Raw genomic sequence first — 25,718 nt, 5'->3', positions numbered from 1 at the left:
AATTGGTATGTGTAAAACACTGTCCTTCTGCTATATGAAAAAAATATTTTTACGATTTAAAATATATATATATATTTTCAAAATTCAAAATGGTGGCAGTTCACTGTGCAGTGATGAAGCCTTTCCCCTCTTAACTCATAAACTTGTTAACTTTTTCATGTTCTCTCCCTTTTATTTTATTGTTGAAACTCATGTTTACAATATCATGCTCTTACAACTACATTCCTCAAGAAATTATACATTTTTTCTTATTTTGTGTTAGAAGGAAATACCGATATTTGACCATTTTTTTAAATTAATTTATTTTTATCAGACAATCTATCGAAAGTAGAGAAATGATCTTGCATCATATTGTAGATATGACATGCATAAATACACACAAAAAATTTCATCACAGAATGTTGGACAGTTTTTGAGTTATGTGAGAAACGCTTGATCACTGCACAGTGAAATGAATTTTGAAAAAAAAAATGTAAATAATTTTTTTTAATCGTAAATATATATATATATATATATATATATATATATATTTTTTTTTTTTTTTTTTTCATATAGCAGAAGGACAGTGTTTACACATACTAATTTTCATTATTGTACAAGATACAGCAATGGAGGAAAAAAATGTTGAATATTTTCAAAATTTTACTGCTGTAAGCTGTACCTAACCTCTTAATAAATATGTGACAATGTATTAATAAATAATATATTTATTAAGACAGAATGAAATAATATGGGGTCATGGCATCAATAAGTGAATACATGTTAAATTAAAGACTGACGAGATTCTTATATCATACTACATGTTTTCTCAAGTGCAAATACACCATGTAACTTCAGAATTATCTGGAAAAATAGGATTTTTTTTCATTTGCTAATTGTAACATGTAATTAAAAAATTAATTATTATACTTTACTCTCCACATTTATGCTCTAACTGCTTAACATACCAATACTACATGATAATAAGCAGTTCTGCACGAGTAGAATATATCTTCAGGCTCAGTCACCTGATAAGTGAGACTAGAACACTTATTTTGAGCCTTGTACAAAATATAATACTCTCTTATTACAGAGTACATTATAAAAAGGCAAGCCTCTGGCTATTACGTGGGAGACTTAAGAATTTAACTAAATATGGCTTGTTGATGAGTTATCATGGTTTCGAGAGCAGATATCTCGTATGTCATGCCTGGGAGACCACCACACTTGGTGAGATCAGGTGCAGGCATCAATGTAGGTGCAAATACAGTGCTCAGATTGTGAGCAGTCATCTTGTTCGTGCTTTGTTGCTGAACAACCCTGGAAACACAGAAATACTAGCTGTAACAGTGACATGTCCTGCCGATAAGCTTAATGGAATAAAGATTTAATTGTTTTTAGCTTTGCCTCAGGCATTAAAGTCTTAAAAGTACTTTTCGCACACTACCATATAATAGTAAATTTTTAACATGCATCCCTAGCATGAATAGATCTACATGTAATTTTAGGATTTTATTTTATTGGGTTATTTTACGATGCTGTATCAACATCTAGGTTATTTAGCGTCTGAATGAAATGAAGGTGATAATGCTGGTGAAATGAGTCCGGGGTCCATCACTGAAAGTTACCCAGCATTTGCTCGTATTGGGTTGAGGGAAAACCCCGGAAAAAACCTCAACCAGGTAACTTGCCCCGACCAGGATTCGAACCCGGGCCACCTGATTTCGCGGCCAGACGCACTGACCGTTACTCCACAGGTGTGGACGTAATTTTAGGAATACTTACTTACTTACAAATGGCTTTTAAGGAACCCGGAGGTTCATTGCCGCCCTCACATAAGCCCGCCATTGGTCCCTATCCTGTGCAAGATTAATGCAGTCTCTATCATCATATCCCACCTCCCTCAAATCCATTTTAATATTATCCTCCCATCTACCTCTCGGCCTCCCCAAATGTCTTTTTCCCTCCGGTCTCTCAACTAACACTCTATATGCATTTCTGGATTTGCCCATACGTGCTACATGCCCTGCCCATCTCAAACGTCTGGATTTAATGTTTCTAATTATGTCAGGTGAAGAATACAATGCGTGCAGTTCTGCGTTGTGTAACTTTCTCCATTCTCCTGTAACTTCATCCCGCTTAGCCCCAAATATTTTCCTAAGCACCTTATTCTCAAACACCCTTAACCTATGTTCCTCTCTCAGAGTGAGAGTCCAAGTTTCACAATCATACAGAACAACTGGTAATATAACTGTTTTATAAATTCTAACTTTCAGATATTTGACAGCAGACTAGATGATAAAAGCTTCTCAACCGAATAATAACACGCATTTCCCATATTTATTCTGCGTTTAACTTCCTCCCGAGTGTCATTTATATTTGTTACTGTTGCTCCAAGATATTTGAATTTTTCCACCCCTTCGAAGGATAAATCTCCTATTTTTATATTTCCATTTCGTACAATATTCTGGTCACGAGACATAATCATATACTTTGTCTTTTCGGGATTTACTTCCAAACCGATCGCTTTACTTGCTTCCAGTAAAATTCCCGTGTTTTCCCTAATCGCTTGTGGATTTTCTCCTAACATATTCACGTCATCCGCATAGACAAGAAGCTGATGTAACCCGTTCAATTCCAAAGCCTGCCTGTTATCCTGAACTTTCCTAATGGCATATTCTAAGGTGAAGTTAAAAAGTAAAGGTGATAGTGCATCTCCCTGCTTTAGCCCGCAGTGAATTGGAAAAGCATCAGATAGAAACCGACCTATACGGACTCTGCTGTATGTTTCACTGAGACACATTTTAATTAATCGAACTAGTTTCTTGGGAATACCAAATTCAATAAAAATATCATATAATACTTCCCTCTTAACCGAGTCATATGCTTTTTTGAAATCTATGAATAACTGATGTACTGTACCCTTATACTCCTATTTTTTCTCCATTATCTGTCGAATACAAAAAATTTGATCAATAGTCGATCTATTACGCCTAAAACCGCGGAATGGCTGTCTAAAAATGTAATTTATTGAATGAATACCATTCCAAATGAGACTATCGAGGAAAGTAAGAAAATTTCTCAGACGAACTGAAAGATATGAAAATGTTCGAGATAAGTAATCTGTCTGTATACATGATTCAACATACATTCTGTGACAAATGCCTGCAACCACAAAATCTGCATTCAGTCAGCTAAAAGTGTCTCCACACACATATGCTCTCTCTCTTTCTTCAGTGACTCGCAGAATCATGTCTTCATCCTCGAGCTTATATAATAAATAATAATGTTGTTGTTGTTTTCTAATGCCAGGCGTTTGACAATAAAGTCATTTGACCTCTTGCACTCCAATATTTTTCAAAGATATTATCATGGCCAGCCACTGAAGCACAGATTTTGAGGTGTTCCGAATCCATTTCTTGGTTTGAGTTGCACAGTGGGCAGTTAGGGGACTGATATATTCCAATTCTATGCAGGTGTTTGGCCAAACAATCATGGCCTGTTGCCAACCTAAATGCAGCTACAGACGATTTTCGTGGTAAATCGAGAATTAACTGTGGATTATGATGCAGAGAGTTCCATTTTTTCCCCTTGAGATTGTGTTATCAAATTTTGTTTGTTGAAGTCCAAGTATGTAGATTTAATAAATCTTTTCACAGAGTAATACGTAGATTTAGTAACAGGTCTGTAAGTAGCAGTGCTGCCCTTCTTTGCTAAAGCATCCGCATTCTCGTGCTTAGCTTTTTTCCTCTAATAATATTCAAGACTATACCCATATTCTTTTACAAAAAAACGTGTTAAACTCATATATCCCACTTGACAGATAAGATAGTACTTACATCCTACTACATACTGTGGTATAACTATTCATCTTATCTCAATACCCAGTTTTATCTCAATATTTCTATTTCTGTGAACCACTCCACTGAATAGCCTTCTCGAGATCAATTCATATCATTAGGAAATGCCATAAAAAGCATTGTATATACAAACAATGCTTACTACATCACCAGCACTTGGTCTTCGTTGTGATCACTTACAAATGATATTGTTTAACAAGTACCTATTGAATACATAACTATCAATTGACAAAGAAGGATTATATGGATCAAATGTGTATTGTTTCAACACTTATCTCTTCAGATGTATAAAATCCAATCCACTCACCTGTTCAGGTGTTCCATCAGATACTTCAGTGTATTGTAATGAGCTGCTGGCAGCAAAGTTAAAGCATCTTTGATGCCTACAATCTGTTCTGGAACTGATTTCAGCTCTGCAGTTTATAGAAATAAATGATTATTAACACTATGATATGCTTACAATGTAACATATACTGTTATTATATTAATATGTACTATTGTAATAAGAAATTGATAAAAAATGAACGTATATATCTGGATACTTCAGAACAAGAATTGTTCGATTTAGATGTTACTCAGATCAAAGTGATCTATACTAATAATAAATCTGTAGCCGAAATTTTTCTGGTAATTTTCGATTTTCCAAAAATAATTGGTCCTAACATATATAATTAACCGCCCTGAAACCGAAAATCGCTTTTTTGAAATTTTTGTTTGTATGTCTGTCTGTCTATCTGTATGTTTGTTACCTTTTCACGTGATAATGGCTGAACCGATTTATATGAAAATTGGAATATAAATTAAGTTCGTTGTAACTTAGAATTTAGGCTATATGGCATTCAAAATATTTTATTTACAAGGGGTGTTATAAAGGGGCTTGAATTAAATAAATCGAAATATCTCCCCTATTATTAATTTTCATGAAAAATATTACATAACAAAAGTTTCTTTAAAACTAATTTCTGATACGTTTTATTCCATGCAAAATTTTGATAGGACTGATATTTAATGAGATAAATGAGTTTCAAAATTACAATAACAACGCCATCTAAGGCGGTGTAATGGAATAAAAAACAAATGACTTCGTCTATAAGGGGCTTTGGACAACAATCGAAAGCTATGAAACATAGCCTACAGATAATGTTTCTGTGTTTGTATGAAGTAATATCGGAAGCTAAATTAACCGATTTGTATAATTATTAATTCACCATTGGAAAGTGTAGTTTCTCTAGATGGACATAATGATAGGCCTATAATGTTATTACAGTAACTTCTGAGTGAATTGAGGACAGTAAGATTAAAATAGCTTCTTATGCACAGAAAACTTAATAGCTATTCGTTTCCTGTATTTTCTAAAATAATTTTTATGTCCAAATGAGTGGTCTATGGATCAAAATGATCACATTTTAATTTTTTAATACAATTTAAATTAAGTTACATAATAAACGATTTATCTTTCTATCAAACACGAATGTTCCCTGGATCAAATGTCCTATTTTAATTATGTAATTACTATATATTTACTTCTAACGGGTGCAGTGGAGCGCACGGGTACGGCTAGTAAAAGATAAATTATTTCTACCTTATGAGGCTAACTTACAAGAGTAGGTCACGAAAGGCAAACGCAGTTTTTAATAAAAGACTAAGTTTTCAGAGCTGACGAGTACATTCCAACATATTAGGTTATAAGATTAAATGTTCAGCATATCACAGCCACTTCGTATTTTCCTTGAACCAAAAACATAATATTAACAGATCAAATAAACCTATACAGGAATAAACAGGAAAATGAGAAGCCAAGATCCTATCACTGGAAATTGGACTGAACAACCACTACTCAAATAAGTGCACTTTTTAATAACTGAAGTGTAAACTTACGAGCAGCTTTAATGAGAGCTGGATGAGTTTCAAATGTAACAAGAGGAATAGGCAGTAATCTCAAGTATAATTTTAATGTGCCTGCTATAACATTGATGTTGTCATACACTTCTGGCCCCATGTCTGCCTGATCACCATCTGAAAACGTAAAATCAAACATTCATCAGACCAATTTGAAAGACAAGATATACATACATACATATACAGGGTGAACTGTAAGCAATGTCATTAATTTCAGGGAGTTATTCTTTTAGATATTCTAAACAAAAAAGTTTAATACAATTTGCACGCTTTTCCTTCCTATTCGGGATAAAAATTGTGTATTTGAAACATTTCATAGCATGATTTGGGAAAGCCATTGATTTCATTCATAATCAGCTCAGTTGGTTTAAGACAGCAGTATATTAAGAAAATAAATGATGAAGAGAATTTTAGTTTTGTCCTTTGAATGTGCAGAAATTTGATCCAAACAAATGCAACATTTAAAAATTGCACGCGCACGCGCACGCGCACGCACACGCACACGCACACGCACACACACACACACACACACACACACAAAATAGAACGTACAGTTCAAGATAGGAGACATAAAGTTAACAGATTTAATTACCCTTATCTAATGCAAGTTTGAGCGTCTCTATTTCCTCTGCAAATCCCGATACCCTGTACAATCCTTCTGCATCAAGTCCTCGCCTTTCTATTTCAGTAATACATTTATCTACTACAAATGGGCGAGTTGTCCGATGAGCTTTCACTAATGTGGTGAGGTCAATTCCAAACACTCCACGCAGTTGTTTCAAGTCTGGGCAGCAGTCACAAGGTACCTTTTCTGAACATTTGCTATGAGCACTAAATCCACAATCTGAAAGGAATGTAAGATCTTATAGTTATAATCTGTACCTTAGCTTTCTTTATAAACATACAATTTTATCAACTGAAGTTTTATTTTTAAGTAATTTGTGTGAAAATTGTGTGAAAATAATGAAGTATTTACACTGGAAAAGTAGGGTATATTTATTTATTTACTCTGGTGGAGTTAAGCCCATCAGACCTTCTCTTCCACACCACCAGAAATACAACTACAAGAAAAATTGTACACCAATGCAATTAATCTACAGTAATAATGAGTGACAGAATGAATATGACATATATTTATTTAATGGAATGTGTTCCACTGTATTTATTTTTTATTTATTTTTTCTTATTTTTATTATCTAAATCGTGTTTATTTATCACTTAACGCCAATATGTATCCCACTGTGTTGTTTTTTTATTATTAATCTATTTTTTTTGTGTACATTTTATTCAATTGTCGGTTTCTGGTGTAATTATGTAAAACCTATTTAATTGTAATCTAATACGAATATGTATGATCCCAGGATATAAATATTATTTAGTAAATAAATATTTAGTATTATTGAATAATAATTGTATAATTTCAAGGAAAAAATTGTACATGAATTATCGGCTTCTGTTTTTACGTGATTTGTATTTGATTCTAACAACATTAATACGTATTTCACTATGTTTATTTTTATTTTATGAGGTAAATTTTATGTAACTACCTCTTTTGATCTCATTATGTACCTAAATTGTATCAGTATGTAATTATTTAATTCTGATCCAGTTTTATGTTCAACTATGTAAGCAAGTTTTAATCCTGGTTGAGTGTAAGAGAAGGCCTTAAGGCCTTAACTCTGCCAGGTTAAATAAAGCCATTATTATTATTATTATTATTATTATTATTATTATTATTATTATAAAAAAAACAACTGAACATACAAATACAAAATGAAAATAATATCACTCAGCATCATTGTATATTGGATGGATTGGGGTAATTTGGGTATAAAAAACAGTATTTTTAACTCTAGAGACTCGTAGTCTGTTATCACAATTTTTCAGTCAGCTTTTCATATGTTAGCACTGTGATCTAGAATGATTCTGTTCAAGTACGTATCATTCAAAAATGTAGATCGCTGCTTCAATTTATAATTAATTTATTGAGCTCGTATTTTCATTTTTCTTTTTTTTTATTCAAAAGTGCATTGTTTTGGAACTGCCACTTATTTCAGTATACTGAATACAAAGGATTCCATTGTACAGTGAACTCTCAAAATAACGTACTTCACTAGACCATATTTTTCAGTTTAACGTACATTTTCAGATTCCCCACTCAAATCACATATGTTACTATGTACAAATATTTCATTTTTACGTTCTCTGGGCTTAAGAAGGTTTCATTATTACATACAGGATTTTGAAGTGAATAAGTGATAACACTTTTTTTTTTTAACTTTTACGACTATAATGTGACATATATTATGTGTAACAATGTTTTTTCTTACACGATTTATCGATTTTGAAGTTTTATTTGCCTAACATGAAGTGTGATAACCTATCTTACTTGTTGACGATTTTTGGCATGGCTCAATGATCTTTTCTGTGGATGCAATGAAGTGTGTAGACCAATTCAAAGTTTACCTGGGGAAGAGTGAAAATGTTCCAAGAAGAATTCTGATATTTTGACAGAAGTAGAACAATTTGTGGAAAATGAACTACTTCAAAAAACACATCAAACGAAAATAAGGGATTTTTTCAGGTCATTATTATTGTATCTCCAATGGGGGGTTAGCCTTATTTTACATCTGTATGTTAGGGCTATAGTTTTACACAAAAAAGTTAAGCATAAAGAGAAATGGAAAAGAAAATTAAATTAGCTTACGCGATGTAAACAAAACATAAACAAACCGTAAATTAGGCATTGCGATTGCAAAGCAAACATCAGGCATCAATTTAAGACATACAAAAACATTAACAACACACATACGTAACACTTCTATAACACAAATATGCAGCTTTCCGTACCATACATCATAAATTAATACACAATAGTCACACAAACACAAACAAACTTTAATTATGACACTGCGACGACATCAAGCATCCCATAACTATGACTCACATACATAACAAATCAAGCATCCGTTACAACACATACACTTCAACATAGTAACCACAATTTTAAAAGTTACAAATTTGGCTCCAAGAAGAATAAATAGGACACTGTTACTAATTACTATTCTCCTACAAGGTCTTAAATACATCTGTAATAAATCTTTGAAATTCCTTTAAGCAACACTTACTTACTTACAAATGGCTTTTAAGGAACCCAAAGGTTCATTGCCGCCCTCACATAAGCCCGCCATCGGTCCCTATCCTGTGCAAGATTAATCCAGTCTCTATCATCACACCCCACCTCCCTCAAATCCATTTTAATATTATCCTCCCATCTACGTCTCGGCCTCCCTAAAGGTCTTTTTCCCTCCGGTCTCCCAACTAACATTCTATATGCATTTCTGGATTCGCCCATACGTGCTACATGCCCTGCCCATCTCAAACGTCTGGATTTTAAGTTCCTAATTATGTTAGGTGAAGAATACAATGTGTGCAGTTCTGTGTTGTGTAACTTTCTCCATTCTCCTGTAACTTCATCCCTTTAAGCAACACTGCTTCAGAAAAACTTTTGTTAATGGTGGTAAGAAAGTTGTATCGCACATGCTGAGATGGGTTTCTAGCCGGTATCTCTTGCGTTCTTGTAGCGGACACTCGAATAATGTTAAGTGTTTTATTGTAAAGTTTAATAATTCTTTAAAGTGTACTTGTGTGTTTGAATTTGTTCTGTGACACAAGGGCTGTAATCAGAACTGGTAACGGTGGATCAAAAGACATGGTTTTCAGAATAAAATATAAAAGATTTGATTCTTTCATGTACGTTATACTGCTTCGGCTTCGAAGCTGGGTACCTGGTTCTAATAAAGTGCACTGGTAGCAAACTAAAACATGGAGGCATGAGATAGTTACTCTGCCTGCCATTAAAAATTCACTTCACTAAATCCCCAAGGTAAAAAAAAAAAAAAAAAAAAAAAAAAAATGTACGTTATACTGAGATTTCACTGTACATCGTAACTCTCCACATGCAATTGAGTTCTTGAATGCTACAGAAATTATGTATAAAAATACTGCAAGTTTTATGTTAAATGAAAATTAAATAAACAATAATATGTTTGTACATACCCTCACACTTTACTCCCTGGGCAGTAAATCCCCAAAGAAAATTCCCACAGAATTCACACCAATTCAGACCTTTAAATGTATGTACTTTAAAAGCATGAGGTTTGTCATAATCCACTGCATCCGTTTCACAAGTAGCAGAGTCTGTTACAGATAATTCTTTGGTTTGTAGCTCTGAGATTTCTGTAGATTTCTTCTCCTTCTCAAGAAAAGATTCTGTTGCCATGCAGATATCTGTTTTTCTATTTGCTTGGCCTATCACAGCTCTTCTTTTCAAGCGATTAAGTGTCATGTATGGACTCTTCTCATAGTTATTAAAACTATCCATCAATTCAATATAAGGAGCAGCTTTTGCTTCAAAATAAAGCGTAACAAGTCCATCGGCCACCAAGTCATACACAGAATCAAATCTTTTATCTCTGACGTAATGTTGGCCATCGTAATAAAGTTTATAATGTTTGATCTTGGTGTCAAACCTGCCAATGTAAAAGAAACATATATTAGCAATAATAAATTGAATACAAATATTGCACGATTGATTGAAGTGTAATGAAAGAGTTGATATGTGTATAAAAAATGAGTTTCTTTTGACACTTCAAAGTGATAAATAATTGTTTTTAGCATCTCTGCCACCACTAACATCACCACTGCCACTACAATTACTGCTAAGATGTTGCCATTGGCAATGACGTTTCTCTTTTTTGTAAATACTTCTATAAGATTATGAGTTCCATTCAGCACTTTTTACTTACTTACAAATGGCTTTTAAAGAACACTGCCACTGCCACTCTCACAAACACTCCCCATCAATTCCTATCCCGAGCAAGATTAATTCAGTCAAGAACATTTTACAACCCACTTCCATTAAACTACTGTTGCAGCATCATAATACTTTTTCTATAATCCATATAATGAGTTGATACTTGTTTTATTATTTTTATTATTGATTACTATCTTAAGGTACTTTTGCTGTGCAACTTTTGTACTGCAGCTGCAAAAGTTGCGCGTTGTATTCACATGTAAGTCAAAAGTAGCGCGCTGTGCAACCCGAGTGCTGCAAAAGTTGCAACTGGAGGTTGCGAGTCTGTTCACACACAAGGCGCTACTTTTGCAGCCGCAGTCATACTGCAGGTTTCCATCTCCGTGTTGACTTCTCAATATACATTTTGTGGTTATGTTCGCATTATTAAGAAACTCATGCGAAAGCTTCCTTATCTATTATTTGATTTTCTGTCGTATCTAGTATTTGAAATTGGCATTATTTTTACTATAAAGCTTTTAAAAACGCCTGTATACTTAAATGATAACCAACAGCATATTCACGTAATCAATGTTGGCAACCCTCCTGTTTGGAACTATGCTACAGAAAATTTAAAAAATGAATTATATCGTCAGCACAGACTGTGTTGTGTATTTAATAACTGTTACAAATAATTTATTTTCATCACATTTAACATTAAAATATATCCAAACAATAAAAGTATCATTGGCACATTTGGATGGCAACACTGGTTGCAACCGCAGCAAAAGTTTCAACAAACCCGATATCAAAAATGCTGCGGCTGCAACCCTGAGAACCCTGTTCACATGTCGCTACTTTTAAGCTGCGAGCAGCATGAAAAAGTAGCGGGCAGCAGGTTCGGCAGCCGCTACTTTTCGGGTTGCACCGTTGTTCACACATCGCAGTACGAGAGTTGCGCTTTTTTTTGTACTGCAGTGCTGCAAAAGTAGCGACATGTGACCGTACCTTTAGCTCTACAGTGAGTAGTATTTCCCTCTAAAATCATCAATCATCACCTTAGATTTGGTTTCATAAATGTTTCAATTATTATTTGTCAGAAAATATCGAAACATAATTACAGAGGAGAAAAAATTCGAATTATTAAGTCTCAGAATTGTTGAGTTAAAGGACACAGTAGAATACTAAAAGTCTACTTCTGAAATCATAAAAAATTAGCCTATAGTGTTGATAGTTCAAGGGATTCAAATAATTCTCAAACAGGAAATTTTGAAGGGACGAATGTAAGGCTATATTTAAGTTCCTCCCCTCTCCCCTGCCTCAGGACTAATAACATAAATGCATCTCTTAAAGAGCAAAAAGAAACGCAAATTTTCATTACACAACTGAACTGTCTACTGTTAAAACTAAAAGTTTCTAATAAATTCAGACAACTGCATCATCATCTAATACCTACCTGAGTGTCAAAGTGTAAAATCCATTTGTTCCTTCACTCTGCCTTACTAGGTAAGCTCCTTCCTCTTTTAAAAGGGCAGATGCTTCAAGATGTGACATAACACCATGAAACTCTAATCCATAAAATAATGGACAATTTGCAACATGATGCTTTCGTGGAATTGGTACAGGTCGAGGAGCTTGCTGCTGAAGACGATATACTGAAACATTTAACAATTATTGTATAACACTAATGATCATGCATGTTACGGCACTTGATAATTATGTAGTAAGCCAGGCCATCTTCCCACAACAAAAGTCCAGAGCACATACATTACCAAATATATACATAATATTTTATACATCTTGATTACACAACTTTTAACACTATACCACTTCAGAATATGTAGTCCTTTGCTTTCGCATGTTAACCCCTTACCGCATTCTGGGACAGATATGGCACATACCGGTTTTATATTCATATAACTTATAATATAAGCATATAATATTTCAAACTAGATACTGGGACAGATATGGCACACTGTCAACAATTGGATTTGACCATATGTGACATCAGTTGAGAAAGAAAGAACTACTTAAGTTATCTGAATATAAAACCAGTGTATGCAAGACTGTCCCATGCGGTAAGGGGTTAAATACTAGGTACGGTACCTTGTTGACTAGTTTCAGCCTGTTGTGGGCTATCCTCAGAACTGAATGGTCCTGGTTTTCGCACTTTCTGTTTGCATTTCCTGTACTGTACTTAGTATGCAACACGCAAAAGCAAAAAAAAACTACATATTCCGAAATAATATTTTAATACAATTTTCAAAATTTTCTTATGAGTGACATATTGTCGGCCTCTTTACATTCTAATGGAAAAGTATGTTCGACAGACTTATACTGCAGGAAGATGGCAGCTTTGCTGATGCTTACTTACTACACAATTATCATCAACTCTATTCTTTTACCGAAAATAACTCTGTTCGTACAGTAAAAAACCTGTAGTTGTAGCCAAACTCCCTTCTTTAACATCAGTACTTACTTACTTAGGTACTGGCTTTTAAGGAACCCGAAGGTTTATTGCCGCCCTCACATAAGCCCGCCATTGGTCCCTATCCTGAGCAAGATTAATCCAGTCTCTATCATCATATCCCACCTCCCTCAATCCAATTTAATATTATCTTCCCATCTACGTCTCGGCCTCCCTAAAGATCTTTTTCCCTCCGGCCTCCCAACTAACACTCTATATGCATTTCTGGATACGCCCATATGTGCTACATGCCCTACCCATCTCAAATGTCTGGATTTAATGTTCCTAATTATGTCAGGTGAAGAATACAATGCGTGCATTTCCGTGTTGTGTAACTTTCTCCATTCTTCTCCTGTAACTTCATCCCTCTTAGCCCCAAATATTTTCCTAAGCACCTTATTCTCAACACCCTTAACCTATATACCTCTCTCAAAGTGAGAGTCCAAGTTTCACAACCATAAAAAACAACCGGTAATATAACTGTTTTATAAATTCTAACTTTCAGATTTTTTGACAGCAGACTGGATGATAAAAAAGCTTCTCAACCGAATAATAACAGGCATTTCCCATATTTATTCTGTGTTTAATTTCCTCCCGAGTATAATTTATATTTGTTACTGTTGCTTCAAGATATTTGAACTTCTCCACCTCTTCAAAAGATAAATTTCCAATTTTTATATTTCTATTTCGTACAATATTCTCGTCACGAGATATAATCATATACTTTGTCTTTTTTGGGATTTACTTCCAAACCTATCTCTTTACTTGCTTCCAGTAAAATTCCCGTGTTTTCCCTAATCGTTTGTGGATTTTCTACTAACATATTGACGTCATCCGCATAGACAAGCACCTGATTTAACCCGTTCAATTCCAAACCCTCTCTGTTATCCTGGACTTTCCTAATGGCATACTCTAGGGCAAAGTTAAAAAGTAAAGGTGATAGTGCATCTCCTTGCTTTAGCCCACAGTGAATTGGAAACGCATCTGACAGAAACTGACCTATACGAACTCTGCTGTACGTTTCACTGAGACACATTTTAATTAATCAAACTAGTTTCTTGGGAATACCAAATTCAATAAGAATATCATATAAAACTTCTCTCTTAACCGAGTCATATGCCTTTTTGAAATCTATGAATAACTGATGCAGTGTACCCTTATACTCCCATTTTTTCTCAATTATCTGTCGAATACAAAATATCTGGTCAATAGTTGATCTATTACGCCTAAAACCACATCTACATATGGAGTTAATCTTCTCAAAAGAATATTGGACAGAATTTTGTACGATGTCAACAAAAGTGATATTCCTCGAAAGTTACTACTGTTGTCACGCCAGGAGAAGGCGGCTGAAGTACTTAGACGGGGCGGAGGGGAAACAGTTGCGCATGCGCACCGCGCTGTTCCCTGCAATATTCCTGTTTCACAAACATCTACTGCACATATATTTGAGAGTGTCTGCGGGTCTGTGAAATAATAGTGGCGTTTGGTTGTGTTTTATTTGTTTCAACAAGAATAGTTTCAATATATCGCAAGTCTTTAATAATAGGTTTTTTTCTGGTGTTAATATAGTTGATTATAATACAGTTAGTGGAGTTTTTATTATTGTATAGTTGTAGTTTAGGCTTACATAGCGGTTTATTAATTGCAAATAATTGTAAATATGTCGACAAAGAGGAAACAAGGATTGACAATCCATAGCGGAGAAAGAAATATTATTGTAAATGTGATAAAATGCTGTGATGAAGAAAAAGAACAACAATGTCTTAGCATTCCTGTTACGAAATCTGCAGAAAGGGCAAAAAAGTATTGTAATGTATCTATAAGAATGATACAGCGTATAAGGAAAGAAATGAAAGACTGCAAAGAAGAAGAAAATGTTTTGTCGACACCTGGAAAAAAACGGAAACGTCCAGACTATCGGAACGCAAATGTAGATGACTTTGACCGGAGAGTGATAAAGGACATAATTGAGGATTTTTATCTGAACAAGAAAGTAGTACCAAGCTGCAAGAAACTTTTGCCTGTGTTAAAAGACAGAATTGATTTCAAATGGAAGGCGACAACATTATGACGAATACTAAAGGAAATGGGTTTCAGATGGAAGAAGTGTGCATCGAGACGAAAATTTTTAATTGAAAGGGAAAACATTGTAAATTGGAGGTGTAGATACCTACAGACAATTAGAAAGCTTAGGGAAGAGGGTAAACCAATCTTGTACCTGGACGAGACATGGGTAGACACCAATTTAACGTTTCGCAAGTGCTGGCAGCATAAAGACGTTACGGGAGTTTTGACTACCGTTAATGAGTCTAACAGACTCATTGTTGTCCATTTGGGTGGGATTGATGGCTTTGTTGAAGGATGCGAATTAGTATACAAGGCGGGGACAGCAACAGGCGACTATCATGGACAGATGAACTCTAACAATTTCGAAAAGTGGGTGGTTGAAAAAGTTATTCCCAATCTGTCTACTCCATCTGTAATCGTCATGGACAATGCGCCCTATCATGGAAAACAATTAGATAAGGTACCAACCAAATCAGCGGTAAAAAAAGAAATGTTGGACTACCTGCGAAGGCATGGAGTGCCATGTGAAGAAAATATGAGGAAGTTCACTCTTTTTTCGTTAATTGAACAAATTCGTCCTAAGCAAAAAGTGTACCAAATAGATACGATATTTGCAAATCATGGTCACACTGTCGTCAGGTTACCACCGTATATGTGTGATCTAAGCGCTATTGAATTAGCTTGGAGTAGTGTTAAGAACTATGTAAGGTCACATAACACAACGGGTGATATGTCACTGAAAAGACTGCAAGAACTTGTGCAAGAACTAAAATCTGTAACTAAAGAAGACTGGACTGGATACTATAAACATGTGAGTGATATTGAAAACTACTACTGGGAGAAAGACGCAATAATGGAGGACGTTATAGACGAGTTCATCATTAATGTTGGCGACGCGGACACCAGTGATGATGACAGCAGTGATGAGAGTGATGATGACAGCAACACCGAAGATGAAGATGAAGAATCTTTTATGTCTGACTTCGTTCCCCTGTAGCCAGGTAAGTGGACTGACGTTTTCATGTCAGAGTGTAGCGAGAAGTTCCCCCGTCCCGCCTATCCACTCCACCCGCCACCTCGTAGCGCGAAGACAGTACAGTTAGTCTTGTCCCCCTTCTTAAAGATAGGTACGATTAAGGTCTTTAACATCAATAGCAATATAAATTTAATTTAATATTGAAAGAACTATATTATTACCTTGCAGACAAACAATATAACCCACTTGAATTTCAGTTACCATTTTACAATCTGTTACATGATGGTAAAACATACCAGTTCATAGGTACCAACTCCATGGGGCAGCAAAGGCTATCTCACCTTGTTCATTTGGGTACAGAGGCTAACACGTCCTTTTGTCTCAGTGATTTTTTTTAACAATGTCCGAACATGTTACATGAAATATACGGAAGGGAACATATCTCTATCCAATTTTTACTGGGAAGTAGGATGGAATAACTATATTAGAATTTCATAAGTCGATTCGTGCTGTGTTCAGTGGTAACTGAAACCGGAGACCCCTTGGTGATAAGTGTAGATAACAGCCTAGGATTGAGTGTAATAAATATGGTGGTGTATGAGAATGCTAATATAAACATGAGTGGAAACAAGTGAAACTGATAGAAACTTAACCCTTTGCAGTCGGATTTAAATACCGCAGTCAGTCTGCGCGAGAAATGTGTCGGATGCTGCCCACCGTGGATATTGCAGTGGCGGATGTCACCCGACATGGGACACAGATTTAAATATCGCAGTCACTTTGCGCGAGAAATGTGTCGAATGCTGCCTGCCATGGGACTGCAACGTTGATATTGCAGTTGTGGATGTCACCCGACATGGGACACGGATTTAAATATCGCAGTCACTTTGCGCGAGAAATGTGTCGAATGCTGCCCGCCATGCGACCGCAACGTTGATATTGCAGTGGTGGATGTCACCCGACATGGGACACAGATTTAAATATCGCAGTCACTTTGCGCGAGAAATGTGTCGAATGCTGCCCGCCATGGGACCGCAACGTTGATATTGCAGTGGTGGATGTCACCCGACATGGGACACAGATTTAAATATCGCAGTCACTTTGCGCGAGAAATGTGTCGAATGCTGCCCGTCATGGGACCGCAACATTGATATTGCAGCAGTGGGTGTCATCCGACATGGGACACAGATTTAAATATCGCAGTCACTTTGCGCGAGAAATGTGTCGAATGCTGCCCGCCATGGGACCGCAACGTTGATATTGCAGTGGTGGATGTCACCCGACATGGGACACAGATTTAAATATCGCAGTCACTTTGCGCGAGAAATGTGTCGAATGCTGCCCGCCATGGAACTGCAACGTTGATATTGCAGTGATGGATGTCACCCGACATGGGACACAGATTTAAATATCGCAGTCACTTTGCGCAAGAAATGTGTCGAATGCTGTCCGCCATGGGACTGCAACGTTGATATTGCAGTGGTGGATGTCACCCAACATGGGACACAGATTTAAATATCGCAGTCACTTTGCGCGAGAAATGTGTCGAATGCTGCCCGCCATGGGACTGCAACATTGATATTGCAGTGGTGGATGTCATCCGACATGGGACACAGATTTAAATATCGCAGTCACTTTGCGCGAGAAATGTGTCGAATGCTGCCCGCCACGGGACTGCAACATTGATATTGCAGTGGTGGATGTCATCCGACATGGGACAGAGATTTAAATATCGCAGTCACTTTGCGCGAGAAATGTGTCGAATGCTGCCCGCCATGGGACCGCAACATTGATATTGCAGTGGTGGATGTCATCCGACATGGGACACAGATTTAAATATCGCAGTCACTTTGCGCGAGAAATGTGTCGAATGCTGCCCGCCATGGGACTGCAACATTGATATTGCAGTGGTGGATGTCATCCGACATGGGACAGAGATTTAAATATCGCAGTCACTTTGCGCGAGAAATGTGTCGAATGCTGCCCGCCATGGGACTGCAACATTGATATTGCAGTGGTGGATGTCATCCGACATGGGACACAGATTTAAATATCGCAGTCACTTTGCGCGAGAAACGTATCAGATGCTGCCCACCGTGGGACTGCAACGTGGATATTGCAGTGGCGGATGTCACCCGACATGGGACACAGATTTAAATATCGCAGTCACTTTGCGCGAGAAATGTGTCGAATGCTGCCCGCCATGGGACTGCAACGTTGATATTGCAGTGGTGGATGTCATCCAACATGGGACACAGATTTAAATATCGCAGTCACTTTGCGTGAGAAATGTGTCAGATGTTGCCTGCCATGGGACTACAACGCCGATATTGCAGTAGCGGATGTCACACAACACGGGACTCAAAAGGGTTAAACCTAAGTGTAGTAGCTGAGTATCACATAAGTAGAAATACATTTACATATACCACCCATAACTCATGCATCCCTTCTTGCCCTGTACTCAAAGTCAAAAGTCAGTGCCTATGTCGAAGTTCATTCATGTGACACCAACTACACTGTCAACACACGATTTACAAAATACAACTTACAATCTGCAAGCAATGGCTGTGTCAGTGGGGGTTAAGGGCTAGTGCTCATTGATTATAATTTTATCTTCATATTTTTATCGCATCTCATAGATTCGTAGATAAAAAATTAATTTAGTCAATCAGTATTAATGAAGTTACAGGAGAATGGAGAAAGTTACACAACACAGAACTGCACGCATTGTATTCTTCACCTGACATAATCCAGACGTTTCAGATGGGCAGGGCATGTAGCACGTATGGTTGAATCCAGAAATGCATATAGTGTGTTAGTTGGGAGGCCGGAGGGAAAAAGACCTTTAGGGAGGCCGAGACGTAGATGGGAAGATAATATTAAAATGGATTTGAGGGAGGTGGGATATGATGATAGAGAATGGATTAATCTTGCTCAGGATAGGGACCAATGGCAGGCTTATGTGAGGGCGGCAATGAACCTCCGGGTTCCTTAAAAGCCAGTAAGTAAGTAAGTATTAATATTTAACATTAGAAATCTTTCCTTTGATATTTCTATACAACCGCATTACTCTAGTTGATTCAATAAGTACCATAAATAGGGTTAACAACAGATGTCCGTAAAAACCCAGACATGTTTTCCAATTTTATCTTTTGTCCAGTGTCCAGGGAGGAATTTCTGTAAATTGCTAAATGTCCTCCTTTTTGAAAATTAAACATTTATTACTTTAAGTATGCATTATCAATCGGAAAGCAGCCTGGCTGCACGACTGTCATTATCAAATTAACTTACATATCAACTTTTCCTGGTGGTGGTATGTGGCATGTAAATACTTAGCGATGCTTTGTTTCGAGAAGGGTGAGCATCAATCCATTTGCTATTGAAGTTCGCAGCATATTATCACGTGCATCAAGAATACAATTTAGTCAAGTTTCTTAAGCAAAATGGTTCAAGCATTGAAAAGATGTCTTGTAATGATAAGTGGGTGAGATTTTGGTAGAAGCAAGAATGAATCCTGCCATTCTGCATTGTTAAAAATGGTAGATTTGACTATTCCTTGTCCACACCTTGTGGAGTAATGGTCAGCGTGTCTGGCCGCGAAATCAGGTAGCCCAGGTTCGAATCCTGGTCTGAGCAAGTTATCTGGTTGAGGTTTTTTCCGAGGTTTTCCCTCAATCCAATACAAGCAAATGCTGGGTAACTTTCGGTGCTGGACCCTGGACTCATTTCACCGGCATTATCACAGTTTCATACAGACGCTAAATAACCTAGATGTTGATACAGCGTCGTAAAATAACCCAATAAAATAAAAAAATTGACTATTCCTTAACATAGGCTAATTCATATTTCGAGTGTGTTAAAAATGACAGATTTTGCTATTTCTGCACATAATGCAAATGTCGAGAGAGTTTTTTCATTGATTTCACCTCAGCAGACAGATAAGAGGAACCCATTATTGATATAGTTGCTGAAGGGTGTAACTCTAGTAAAATATAATTTTAAGCAGTTAAATCGCTCTGAATTTTACGATTTTATTTTGAATAGGAATATTCTGCAAAAAATCAGTTCACAAAAAAATATGACTGATGTTTACTGCATACATGATTATATTGTTTACAGAATTGTAGATGTAAGGGAACAGAATACTAATGTAAATACAATATATTTACTACTATTGGTTTTCAGCTAATGATTTCCCATGTCCTACATCATAGAACATCATAACATACATTTCGTCAAGTGTACCTGGTAACCATAACCGTAAACAAAAAAAAAAATTGTGGGTGAAAATTACTTAAATGTCCCAGCCACTATAGGAACTTGATAAAATACCGTGAAAATGTCTTGGATTTATAGTACTGATTAGTAGAAATTGATTGATCACTGGGAAAGCTGTAAGCCCACTTGATCCGCCTTAAATATGACCTTACTTATATACAAAACTCATCATGCAGGCAGTGATAAAAGTGTGCAATATTCGTTCAGTGGCTGGTGGATATTCTATATTGACCATAATGATTTCAATGGTGTTGTGCAGAAAGGAGAAGATTACCCACATTGATTACTATTTGTCCATTAGAATGTTCTCTCCTTCCCAAATTAAACTATGTTGGTGTCACTTCCGGGTAATTAGCAAGGGAGCACCAGTCTTTCACAAGGTATTTAACAAGGTTAGTGTATTAATTGAGGAGATATCTAAGTGACGTGAGGCCGAAGACCTTAAATCATTGAAATCTTTTCACATAATCTTTTTTTTTGGGTTATTTTACGACGCTGTATCAACATCTCAGGTTATTTAGCGTCTGAATGAAATGAAGGTGATAATGGCGGTGAAATGAGTCCAGGGTCCAGCACCGAAAGTTACCCAGCATTTGCTCGTATTGGGTTGAGGGAAAACCCCGGAAAAAACCTCAACCAGGTAACTTGCCCCGACTGGGATTCGAACCCGGGCCACCTGGTTTCGCAGCCAGATGCGCTGACCGTTACTCCACAGGTGTGGACTCACATATTCCTCAGCGTTACGTCACTTAACATATCTCCCTTAACTAATCCACTAACCTTGTTACATGGGTACCTTATAAAAGACCGGCGGTCCCTCGCTAATTATCTATGTCTGTCTGCAAGCACAATACTTCTCTTCCATGAACCACTAATAAACTTTGTCATGTAGGCCTGTTTTACTTATTATTAGGGGAGAGTCGGGTATTATCGGACATCGGGTAATATCGGACAGTGAGTTTCTTTCATCTACCACATGATAATAGTACCTGATTGACATGGTTACATTTCTGTGAAGGCGCATAGAGAAACGTAACCATGCCATTCAGGTACTACCATATGGTGGTAGATGAAAGAAACGCACTGTCCGATATTACCCGATATCCGATACTACCCGCCTCTCCCCTACTTACTGCACATGTGTATAACATTGAAGCTTTGTTAATATTTTAAAGTTGATCTGACGTCATAATGTTGTTTTCTAATGCCAGGCATTTGACAAAGTTATTTGACCTCTTGCAATCCAATATTTTTCAAAGATATTGTCATGATCGGCCACTGAAGCACAGATTTTGAAGTGTTCCGAATCCATTTCTTGAAAATAATGATTTTGTACCATTAAAGTAGTCCCCACCCAGAGATCCAATTAGGGGACTATTTTACCTCCGGATAATTTTACCTTAATGGTACCAGTACTCATTTCATATTGGAGTGGTTAAATGGCAAGTTGTAGCCAATTTAAGTGAACATCATATTTTAACGTTTTGGTGGTTAATTCATCCACACACAACCCCCAGAATGTCTGGAGGACCACACCTGCTGTTGGTCGACGGGTCTACTAGACCTAGTTGGGAGGTCTTGTTGATTACCAGCTTTCCCTCCTTAAGTCTCTGGAGGACGATTTTAGTGCCATAGCAGGTCAGCACTAGGAACAGAAAGGTAGAAAGGGTAGGAAGGAAAGTGAATTGAACCCCTAGGCCTCGAATGCTCTAATACCATCGCGGTTGAAGACAGTAAGAGTTCAATCAGAGGACTGGATAGGAAAGGGTAAAGAGGGAATTAGGTATTGAATAGAGAAAAATTATACCAAATTCGGACATTAACTCATCAAGCTGACCAGTGCTAAACGCATTAAATGATGTGTGAGAAGAGGTAATTAATTGGAGGTCCATTTAAATAAAACAAGCTAGGCCCTATTTAATATTAACTTAACTCTTCATCCCTACCCATAGCGAAACTTACACAAACCCTTCCCTGGGGTACTGGAGAACCCCATCAATTGAAAGCTTAACGTTTTCCTAAAAAAAAAAAAATAAAAAAAAAATGTAATTTCTACACATATATGGTCACAATCTTCTAAACATGTAAGTACTGCCAACCAACTCGAAGAAGCATTAAAATAAAAATCTCATGTGGTACTCTAGTACCTCAGGTAGGGATTAAGAGTTAAAGAATTCATTACTTAATAAGGCAGTTCCATACATTGGGCTGAAGTAGTCCAATCTATTCCAGATGAAGAAAAGGTAATGTGTTTATTTATTTTATCTAGGTCTAACTATAACTTTGCTTTGGTGACTGATTAATTAGGACCCAGATGAATACATAAATTGATTTTAATTAAGTATAACGTGATCAGGAAACTGCACTAGCCTATAAAGCATAGGTAATATAATTTTACTCACAATTTGGATTCCAAACATGACGAAGTGGTGATCCCTGTTCTTGAGTTGGGCTACCTAGAATAGAAATAATTTGAGGATGAATATGTACATTATATTCATTTTAATAGCACAGCATAAGAAAGCGACAATTTTGTTATCACAAAACAATTTACAGAGGAGTGCCTCTTATAATAAAAGGAAGTGAACCCACCCTGAAGTAAATAATAAATTACTTTGCAATGTTATGAGAGTGACACAATCATTTGAAATATTATGTCTCTCTTACTGGAACTAAACCACGGAAAGGAAGACTTACGGACTTTTTTTATGGTATCCTTCAATTCATAAAAATGTTGAATACCATATTTCATTCCTTACTCAAACTTTAACATAAACATATTTTGTTTTCCTATGTCATGTCAGGATAATGACCCGCAATATTTCTTCTGAATTAGAAGGAAAATAAAGTACCTTCATTAGTTTTTTTATAGCTCATTTTACAGCTCTTACAGCCAATCAAAAGTTAATTCCTATATTGCACCTCTTCTCTACAAACATTTCAATACAATAGAAATTGTCTACATCTTCAATCATAGATTCGAAATCTCCATCATCTTGAAACATACAAAACCACTGATTAAACCAAACCATCCTTCCGTTTCTTAAGGAAATACAACCAAACTAATGGAACTCCGCCGGATTTGAATGTCATTTGTTTTACGTGGCGAATGCACTCGAGTATTAGTAAAAGCAGTAGTAATTTTTTTAGTTATGAATTACATAAATTAAATCGCATTCAAAGCATAGCCTTTTTTTTTAATAATTACTAACTTCAACGTTGTTGTAAATGTAATATCTGTAATTACGAGCTCTCTCAGCTGGATTTTTGCAATTGATTGACTATTTACGCCAGGGTTCGGTCAAGTCCTTCCTTCATTGTAGTTTGCTTAAGCGTTTGGTGTAAAATTGTAACGTAATTTCTTAATTAGGAAAGGTTATTTGCTAATTAATCGCAATCATGGTTATGAAAGGTCTTAGTGGATCAACTCTAAAACATCATCCTGCTGTAAGCGAATATCCATTTTATTGAAAAATATATCAAAGTATTACATTTCTTCTAAGTTCGGACACTACTTCGATATGAATTTTTTTAGATAACACGCAATTCTCGTTTCAGCTTATACCTTTGTATGTTTGTGTGGGATTGGGATGCTGTGGAGCCGTATTGTACACTCTTAGACTAGCTACACGAAGTCCCGAAGTATCTTGGAACAAGAAATCAAACCCAGAGCCCTGGCATGAATATTCTGCCAAACAACATAAGGTGGGTAACTAACACTCTCGTAATACTTATATAAAAATTGAAATTGTGTTTCAGTGGAGATTGTTACCAATATGTGTGCTTTTATTTCCAGTTCTATTCACCTGTACGAGATTATTCCAAAACTGAAAGCCCAGCCCCAAAATACGAGTAGGCTAAGCATTGTGTTTTATTTCATGTAGAAAATAAATGTACCCACTGAATATTGTAGCCTGTGGCCTTGCATGGTTGACTTTAATAATTACACTAAGTATAGAATGTGAAGCTGTCATGCTTATGAAATGTAAATAAAATATAGTTTACAGTATTACGTTTGTTATTTTATTAGTTAATTGTATGAGAGATTGATTGAAATATATTTGTATTGTCTGAAAGTGTTTCGTTGTGATTGGTTATTAAATGTACGTAAGTAGGCCTACGTTAATTTCGGTTATTAAATGTAACTAAGTACCGTAGGCTTATGTTCATTTCAGAGAACTATTTTTTTGGCCATTCATTATACTGATACTACGATACTCAATCACCATAAAGACTTTCACCCGTTTCAGATTTAATCAAGTTCATTTCCTGCAGAAGCAAATATTAAACTTTTTTTTAATACTTAATTGAGTCTCATTTGTCAGAGATAACATTGGTGAATATGAAGTGAGAGGTGACTATAACGATTACTTGAGTAAACAGCAAAATGTTAAATTTACACTTTTCAGATTGGTAATTCTACAGAACTATAGAGCTCAACTAAAACATCAAGCTTTGAAATCGCGAACAGAACACCCCTAGGAGATATATAAGTAATGTTGAATTCAAAATTATCTCTAATTGGCTTATTACCAAATCTATTTAATATTATGTTTTGACAATTGTCTATTGCACTATTAATTATTGTGCCTAAATAAAAATTGTTCTGATAATTATAGCGAATTGTCTCATTCCCACTTTTAAAGTAATCTGAATTCAATTTGCGGTTCAGACATTGTGCGAGTAGGAATTTCTGTAGTAGTAAGTTGAGCATTCTTACCAGGGAACTGATAAAGATATTGAAGAAGGGAAGATGTGTCGTTCAGTACGAGTTAGGGATCTTATTAGTAAGAGAAAGACATGACTATTGACCATTATAAACAGGTTTAATTCATCATTATTTGAAAATTATTTTCTTGCATCTATCATAGTTCCCAAAAAATCTATCAGCAACATTGAACCATGCTGGTTTTGGCTGATAAATGTTATCTATTCAAGCAATATTCTTGCTACTAGATCTTCCTCACTTCTCTATTACAGTTTTAATAGTTTTTTCTTTTCTTTCTTTCGTACTTAAGTTATGTGTCCACAGTAAAACATCACCTATTCATTTCCTCAATGGACTCTCTCATGGCAGATTCACTTGTATTTCTGTCACGACACTTTACAGTCTATATTCCAGAGGCCTTTGAGAGCTCATAACACTTCAGAAACTGAAGTACCTCGAGTCATTATTTCACTTATTCTTTCCTATTATTTCTACTTTCCAGTACAAAAAAAAAAAAAAAAAAAAAAAAAAAAAAGCAATCGGCTGTTAATTTACCGAGCTTAAAATACGTGTCAATCTGAATTTGCGCGTTTTCTTCTTGAATTCAAGTTATCAAGTGATGTTCATACTCTTCAAGTTGTTTCAAGTATCCTTTAAAGTCGATTAAAAAGTAGAAAGGGATTAAA

The 25,718-nt window shown here is 36.0% G+C and overlaps 1 protein-coding gene across 1 annotated transcript; it reads right to left on the bottom strand.

The window, feature by feature from the left end:
* Positions 1-549: 549 nt before the first annotated feature.
* On the bottom strand, positions 550-23,411 carry RhoGAP5A (Rho GTPase activating protein at 5A). Its single transcript, XM_069819141.1, has 8 exons — positions 23,177-23,411; positions 22,727-22,780; positions 11,990-12,188; positions 9,798-10,270; positions 6,331-6,582; positions 5,718-5,855; positions 4,147-4,252; positions 550-1,299 (listed from the first exon to the last, which is right to left on the bottom strand). The coding sequence occupies exons 1-8, from the start codon at positions 23,199-23,201 to the stop codon at positions 1,125-1,127; spliced, it is 1,422 nt and encodes a 473-aa protein (XP_069675242.1). The 5' UTR covers positions 23,202-23,411; the 3' UTR covers positions 550-1,124.
* Positions 23,412-25,718: the final 2,307 nt, after the last annotated feature.

This window comes from Periplaneta americana, chromosome 2 (genome assembly GCF_040183065.1).
Source record: "Periplaneta americana isolate PAMFEO1 chromosome 2, P.americana_PAMFEO1_priV1, whole genome shotgun sequence".
In the NCBI taxonomy this organism is placed as follows: domain Eukaryota; kingdom Metazoa; phylum Arthropoda; class Insecta; order Blattodea; family Blattidae; genus Periplaneta; species Periplaneta americana.
This window is presented reverse-complemented; position numbering and strand designations above follow the sequence as displayed.

Coding starts and splice junctions, on each gene's coding strand:
- RhoGAP5A (XM_069819141.1), bottom strand. CDS start 23,201: ATGAGCTATAAAAAAACTAATGAAG. Junction 10,271..11,989: donor TTTTACACTTTGACACTCAG/GTAGGTATTAGA, acceptor TTACATTGGCAG/GTTTGACACCAAGATCAAAC. Junction 5,856..6,330: donor CAAACTTGCATTAGATAAGG/GTAATTAAATCT, acceptor TTACGTTTTCAG/ATGGTGATCAGGCAGACATG.